The sequence below is a fragment of the Octodon degus genome, unplaced genomic scaffold (genome assembly GCF_000260255.1).
Source record: "Octodon degus isolate 3935 unplaced genomic scaffold, OctDeg1.0 scaffold00090, whole genome shotgun sequence".
Lineage (NCBI taxonomy): Eukaryota > Metazoa > Chordata > Mammalia > Rodentia > Octodontidae > Octodon > Octodon degus.
The window spans coordinates 8,520,464-8,527,520 of record NW_004524666.1 but is presented as its reverse complement, the minus strand read 5'-3'; the positions used below and the strand labels follow the sequence as shown (position 1 = coordinate 8,527,520).

The following is a 7,057-nucleotide window of genomic DNA, read 5'->3' as shown; positions in this document are numbered from 1 at the left end:
AGAAGAAGAAGAGAAATTCCATTTGACCCAGCTATTCCCTCTAGGATCTTCTTGAGAGTTAAAGCGCCACACAATGATACATGGGCATTTACATTTATAGCAATACAATTTACAAAAGTTAAAACTTTGAAGCAGCTTATATGCCCATCAACCAAAGGATGGATAAAGATAACACAGTATTTATACACAATGGGGTATATTTATATACTCTGCCATAAAGAATGATATATCTGAGCCATTTGTAGGAAAATGGATGTATTTCCAGATCATAATATTAAGTGAAATAAATCATACCATCAGCTTAAATATTGCACGGTTTGTCTTGTACGAGAATCCCAAAATATAAATAAAGAGCAAAAACAAATGATAGGTAATAAGAAAAAGGAAAACAGATGTTTTGCAAAGGGGCAGATCCTGAAGAGGTGTGGGGAGGGGAAGGGAGTTGAAAAAAAGAATAATGATGTGTTATGCATGTGTGCCAGCTTTCCCCAAGGAATGGAGTCATTATGTGCTACAAACTTGTATTAATAAAAAATAAAACGTAGAAAGAAAGAGAGCTGACCATTCTGAGCTAGAAGTGGTGACACATGCCTGCAATCCAAATTGTCCAGAAGGTTGAGACAGAAAGATTGCAAGCTTGAGGACAGTCTGGACAACTTAACACAACTTTTAGAATAAAATTTTAGCTGGACATGTGGCACACACCTGCAATCCCAGCACTGGGGAGACTGAGACAGGAGGATCGCAGCAAGTTTGATACCAGCCTGAGCTACATAGTGAGATGAAGACCAGTCTAAACTGCATGGCAAGGCCCTGTGTTAAAAAAAAAAAAAAAAAAAAAAAAAGCAACAACAACAACAAAAAACCCCAAAAAACAAAAAACAACTTAAAATTCAAAAATATTTAAATAAAATGTTTAAAAAGGCCAGGGGTTGTAGCTTGGTGGTAGAGCTAACTGGAGACCTAGCCTTACCTGAGTTTTGATCACACAGAAGCCAAGCCACTCTAAAATCTAAAATGATTTCTTGGTTTCAAGAAAAGTGAGAAAAGAGGCTTAACCTTTTGGTCCACAGCTCTTGCTCACCAGATGCCTTTATACCTGCAAGCACGTGCTCTGCCTAGAAAGCTACTGAGCTTGTGGTTTCATTTCAGTTTTCTTTTTCTTTCTCTTTTTCCCTTTCTTTCGCTCTTTCATTCTTTTTTCTTTTCTTTTCTTTTTCTTTTTTGAGACAGGGTCTCGCTTTGCAGTTCAGCCTAGCCTCAAACTCATGGCAATCCTCCTGCCTCAGCCTCCTGAGGGCTGGGATTATAGGCATGTGCCACCATACCTGGCTTATCCAGGTTTTCTGAATGTGTTCTTTCATTTCTCAGTGACTTAGTATTTTTAATTTCAATTGTTCCCTTAACTGAGATCTTATTTCTGTCTTTTTACAGGAAGGAAGGAAGGAAGGAAGGAAGGAAGGAAGGAAGGAAGGAAGGAAGGAAGGAAGGAAGCAAGGAAGGAAAGAAGCAAGGAAGGAAGGAAGCAAGGAAGGAAGGAAAAGAGAAAGAGAAAGAGAAAGAGAAAGAGAAAGAGAAAGAGAAAGAGAAAGAGAAAGAGAAAGAGAAAGAGAAAGAAAAAGTAAATCCAAGTGCGGTGACACATGCTTGCAATCCTAGCACTCTGGCAGCTGAAGGCAGGAGGGCTGAAGGTTCCAACCAGCCTGGGCAACTTAGTGACTTAGCAAGACCCTGTGTTGAAATAAAAAATAAAATGGACTGGAGATATAGCCCAGAGAGAAGGTCTTGGTTTCAATCCCTAGAACTGCAAGACAAAGGCAAAACAAAATGAAACAAAACACTGGCATCATGACAACCAAGCATAAGTGAAAGAATTTAGAAATGCAATTGCACTTGTGCTTCCAGTGGTGCACGGAATTATTTTTCCTGATTGTATATTCTTCCATTATTTCCTTTTTTCCCTTAGCCTTTTCACTTTGACTCTCTGGGCTCACCTGTCTACTTGACTACGGTCCTCCAGTAAGGAAGTCATAAAGACAGGAGCTGACTGGTCCACCATGTCTTTATGTGATGCAAATTCAAAATAAATGGGTCTCATATGCAAGTGGAACTCTTCAAAGCCCATCTCCTGAGCCAGTTCCTTATACAGCCTAAGAGAGAAAAAAAGCAAGTGTTTTCTTCTGAAATGAAAGTAAGTGGTAGGCAAATGAACACCCTAAGTACGGAAGGAAAGGTCAGATGAGAGTAAGCCGAGGTCCCATGTGAGGCGAACGAGCCACCAAGGCCTGTGTTCTGCTCTTGCTGTGACACGTGGGAAGACAGCTGGAGATGGGCTGGGGCCTCTCATTTCCTCAGCATGGCGTCTATGCACAGAGCCCTTATTGGGGACCACAAGTTATAAATAGAGGCCAAGGTCCAGAGGCCCTGATGGTCCCCCTCCCTAGACTGCGATTGGGGGGGGGGCAAGACGACAACTAAAGACATCCTGGTTCCTGGAGAACTCAGTAATAATAAAAACAGGGCTTTACCTTGGGGAAAGGACAACTCCTTCTTGACCTGCCACCTCTGCCACAGTCCTGTCCTCATCAGCATAAAGATCCTCCTTAGTCACCACTCCCCCGAGTCACACGATAATTCCTCTGTTGGTGTGCATGGCCAGTAAATGCTGGCCCGTTCAGTGCCATTGTCTCTGCTCATCTTGCCACACATTTCTAAATTTGTCTGTTTTTTATATCACCTTTCACCCTACCCCTCACACAGGCAGTTGGGGACCTTGGCCAGGTTCCCTGATTAACCCTCATGAGGTCACCTATACTGCCCTTCAGGAAACATTCCTATCTTCTTTCTGAGTTCTTCATAACTGGCTTCTCTGCCCATGTGCTTGCTTGCTTTCTTTCTTTCTTTCTTTCTTTCTTTCTTTCTTTCTTTCTTTCTTTCTTTCTTTCTTTCTTTCTTTCTTTCTTTTTCTCTTTCTCTCTCTCTCTTTCTTTCTTTCTCTTTCTCTCTTTTTCTTTCTTTCTTTTCTCTCTCTGTCTCTCTCTCTGTCTCTGTCTCTGTCTCTCTGTCTCTCTGTCTCTCTTTCTCTCTCTCCTTTTTGTCTTTTTGAGACAGGGTTTCACTATGTACTTCAGCTGGCCTCAAACTTGCACTGATCTTCCTGCCTCAGCCTCCCAAACTCTGTCCAAATTCCATTTTTTTTCAGCACCAGGAATCTGCCCACTTCTTGAAAAATATCTTCAAGAATTCATGATCTCTGTGCTCCTCTCATACAACCACTCTTTAGTACTTTTTCAGCCTTGAGTACTTTTTTTAAAAATTATTTTATGTATTTATTTATTTATGTGTGTGTGTGTGTGTGTGTGTGTGTGTGTGTGGCCAGCTCAGCCCACCAGGGGGTGGGGCTAGCTGTCATGTGGTGCTGGGGGATTGAACCGTGGTCCATGTGCTTTGCTAAGCTTGTTCTAAGTAGGTGCCTTAGACCACTGAGCCATCTCACCAGCCCCCAGCCTTGAGTACTTTTTCCCCTTTCTTTTCAAATACTGATGTTTTGGGGGGCTCCAGACTACTAGTTCTCTTCTACGACATCTCTTTTTTGAGGACTCCATCTAATTCTAGCCACTAAGACCCACCACCTAAGAATCTACAAACCTCCTCGCCACCCGGATTCAATTCTTGTGGGAGGCACAGTAACTCCGGGCCTCCAATACTGTTGCAAGTGAGTCTTTTCCTAAATCCTGTGAATCTGCCACATCATGACTCTGTGCCACATATCCCTTAATGGTCACCTGAGTGCCTCTGACCTGTAAAATCCTCTTGGTGCATCAGTGTCATTAGTGACGCTGACTTCCTCTTCCCCTACCTCTGCTGAGCTAAGCTCCTAATTCTTCTTACCCCACCTATTTCCCATAAGTCTCCTGCTATGCCCCAGAGGTGGGACTTCCTGTCATAGACCGGTTGCCTAGTTACTCGCGCCTTTTACCCGCCAACGTCATTTCCCTATGCCTCCACTGTATATACCCAGAGTTTCCTTTGAATAAACGAGACTTGATCAGAATCCTGTCTTGTCTCCATTTCTCGCTTCTCCTGTCCTTTGTCCCTTCCTCAATTCCCCGCTCCTCTCCCAGGTAACCTTCGTTGACTGACCCGCTGGCTCGGGACAAATTCTGAGCTCGAATCCCCCATTTCCGTGGCTGGCAGTGTGTGTGGCCGCTGCCATCCTGACAGCTCAGCCTTGGGTGTCTGCACCGCTTTCTCCCTCCCCGCATAACCTGCTCGAACACATTTCTCATTTTAAGAAGTAGTTGTGTTAAGGCTGAATTTATCTCACACCACTATTCGCTTGCTAGGGCTGCTGTGACAGAGGACACAGAAACACTCGGCTTAACCAGCAGAAATGTGTCCTCTCTCAACTCTGGAGGATGGAAGCCTGAGACGCAGGTGTCAGAGCAGCAGGCTCCTCCTCCCTCTCAGCCTTGTTGGTAGCTATCTTCTGCCTGTGCTTTCACAGGGCCTTCCCTCCCTAGATTCCATCACATTTCCTCTTACAAGGCCCTGGCTCACAGTGGATAAGTGTCCATCCCGAGATCTCCAGTTTAACTTGATTAGGTCTTGAAAAAATCTGTCAAATAAGATCACACTCTGAGGCACTCGGGATTAGTCCTTAAACATACAGATTTTGTAATTACATAAGGTCGAAGTTCAACCTAAAATAGTCCTTCTTACATAAAGCTTTCTCCAATCTACTTAGAAAGAATGAAGTAATCCCTTTCTTGTACTTTCACATTATTTTGTTCAGATGAGTAGAATATCAGTATTGTACAGTATTGTGAGCAATTTTCAATTGTGACCTCTGTGAAAGCAAAGATCATAATTATGGAGAAGCGTGGTTGGAGAGGTAAAAGCATTTTGACTAATAATTTGACAGAGTTCAAAATCTGCTTTGTACTTCTTTCTAATTATTTTACATTTATTCATTTATTTTGTGTATTTATCATTACACAGATTGGACTCGTAGTGATCGTCCTGTTCTTCAGCCTCCCAAGCACTGGGATTACAGGCCTGCATCACCACACCCAGTCTCAATCACCATTTCAGTGTGCCCTGGGGGAGGTGGCCTGGCACTCTGGGGATCGAACCCCAGTCCCTGTGTCTGCCTAAGCAGGCGCTTTAGTCTGCTGAGCTATCTGGCCAGCCTTTATTATTTAACTGTTATGAGCTTCTGTTTTCTTGCTGATAAAGTATTTGTATCTACCTCATTGGAATACTCTGAGAATTAAATGAAATACACACATAAATTCTCTGGTGGGATTCTGGCCACAGCAGCTTCTTGCTGACAGTGTGTGGACAAATAGACTGTCCACAGAACATTTCAGGGGACTAGAATATAACACTTATACACATCTGCAACAAAACCTCTAGCTCCACATTCCTCCTGCATATGGATGTGATCTTTTCATATTTTACATCATCTCAGGCTTATAACTGAAGCCTAACTCTTTAGCTCCCTTTCCTCCTACCTGCTAAACCCCTTATACCCCGGCCAGACCTGGAGACTGCTGTCATTTCCCCTCTTTTCTCTAGGCCCTGTCCCATTCAACTTCATCATAGTCAAGAGGACCAACATCCCTAGAGTACAAGGTGTGGCACAGGAAACTATATGTGGATATAGTTTCCACATATCCGCACAGCTTGTGTGCTTGGAACTTCCTGGCTAGTACAACAGTGCTGAGAATGGGAGCTTTAGGAGGGGACTAGGTCCTTCCTTTGGCCCTGTGATGGTCAAGGAAGTAGGTTGGTTACTGCAGGAGTTAGCTCTGGAAGAAGACACGTGTTTGGCCACCCTGGTGCCTCCTTCCTCTCCCTCTCTCTTCTCTTTCTCTTGTGCATATCCATGCGAGAATATGCTCTGTTGCTCTTCTGCCTTCTGCCAGGGGAGGATGCAGCAACAAGGACCTTGAGAGATCCTCAGCCTGGGACTCACCAGCCTTCAGAACAGTGCCAAATAAATCCCTGTGTTTGATGAATTACCCAGTCTCCAGTGTTCCTTGATAGAGCACAAATGGACAGTCACCAGGTAATAGACTATCATGGTGAACAGCATGCACAGGACCTTTGCATTCAGGAAACTTCTCCCAGCTAGAAAGCTGTCATCTAATCAAGCATCTAATTAAACAGATACACATGTACTGAATGGAAAGGATACCCAGATAACACCGGGAGGGTCTCGTGTGGTTGAGCAGTCAGAGAGGCACTTGGGGAGACTCAGAAGAAAGAATGGAGGAGCAAGGTGGCCAGCTAGAAAGCTGCTCGCTCTGGCTGCTCTGGGGGCAAAGAGGGGCGAGGTCTGCTGGCTGGAATGCTGGGGCTGGCTGGCCATTCTCACCCAAAGCTCACGTTCTGCCTGAGCCTCGGTTCCCCCACTGACCTAGCTAGGTGTGCGCTCTCCAGGCTCATTTCCATCAGCCGGTGGCGGAGGGTCAGCAGTTCCAGAAGCTGGGCAAACGTCTCCAGGAGCAGCACAGGAGAGTGGTGGCCTTGCCTCTGCCCTTCATCCGCGGCAGCCTGGAGGGCAAGCTGGCCTATCTCCTCCACGAGAAAGGGGTCTCCCATCACCTTAGGTGAAAATAGCTGAAAGAAAACAAAGTACTTTTATTTTATTTTATTGAGAAACAAATAGCAATGAGACAGTTTCAAAACTGACTAATAAGACAGTTTCAATAATTAATACATTGTACATTGTTATCTTCTAAGTGGTTATCCATAGTACAAGATGCAGACAGGATATCCTGTCCAAACACTATTAGTACAAATCTTTCTTCTCATTGAATTAAGTGAAAGTAGCTGTATATCTATCCTAACTATTCTGTATATACAGATACAAATTGGTCCTTCCTTTGTATCCCTTTTTTTTTGTTTAGTTTTGTCAGAGATGAATATTCCATTGACCTCTAAATACTATGGGTGTGTGAATTCAGCAAAACAATCCAATACAGTCCAGCAGTCCACAATAGTAGTGGGTTATCGGCAGAAGTTGTTGACTTGAGCCTTTCATAGCTCA

The 7,057-nt window shown here is 43.9% G+C and overlaps 1 protein-coding gene across 1 annotated transcript in view; it reads right to left on the bottom strand.

Annotated features, from left to right (window-relative positions):
- Ccdc162p overlaps positions 1–7,057 on the bottom strand; it is a 252,570-nt gene that overhangs the window by 125,220 nt on the left and 120,293 nt on the right. Inside the window, exons 20-21 of the mRNA XM_023722322.1 lie at positions 6,425–6,627; positions 1,995–2,150 (exon numbers count right to left, since the gene is read on the bottom strand). Coding sequence (XP_023578090.1) covers positions 1,995–2,150; positions 6,425–6,627 — 359 coding nt within the window. The remainder of the gene's footprint in view (positions 1–1,994; positions 2,151–6,424; positions 6,628–7,057) is intronic.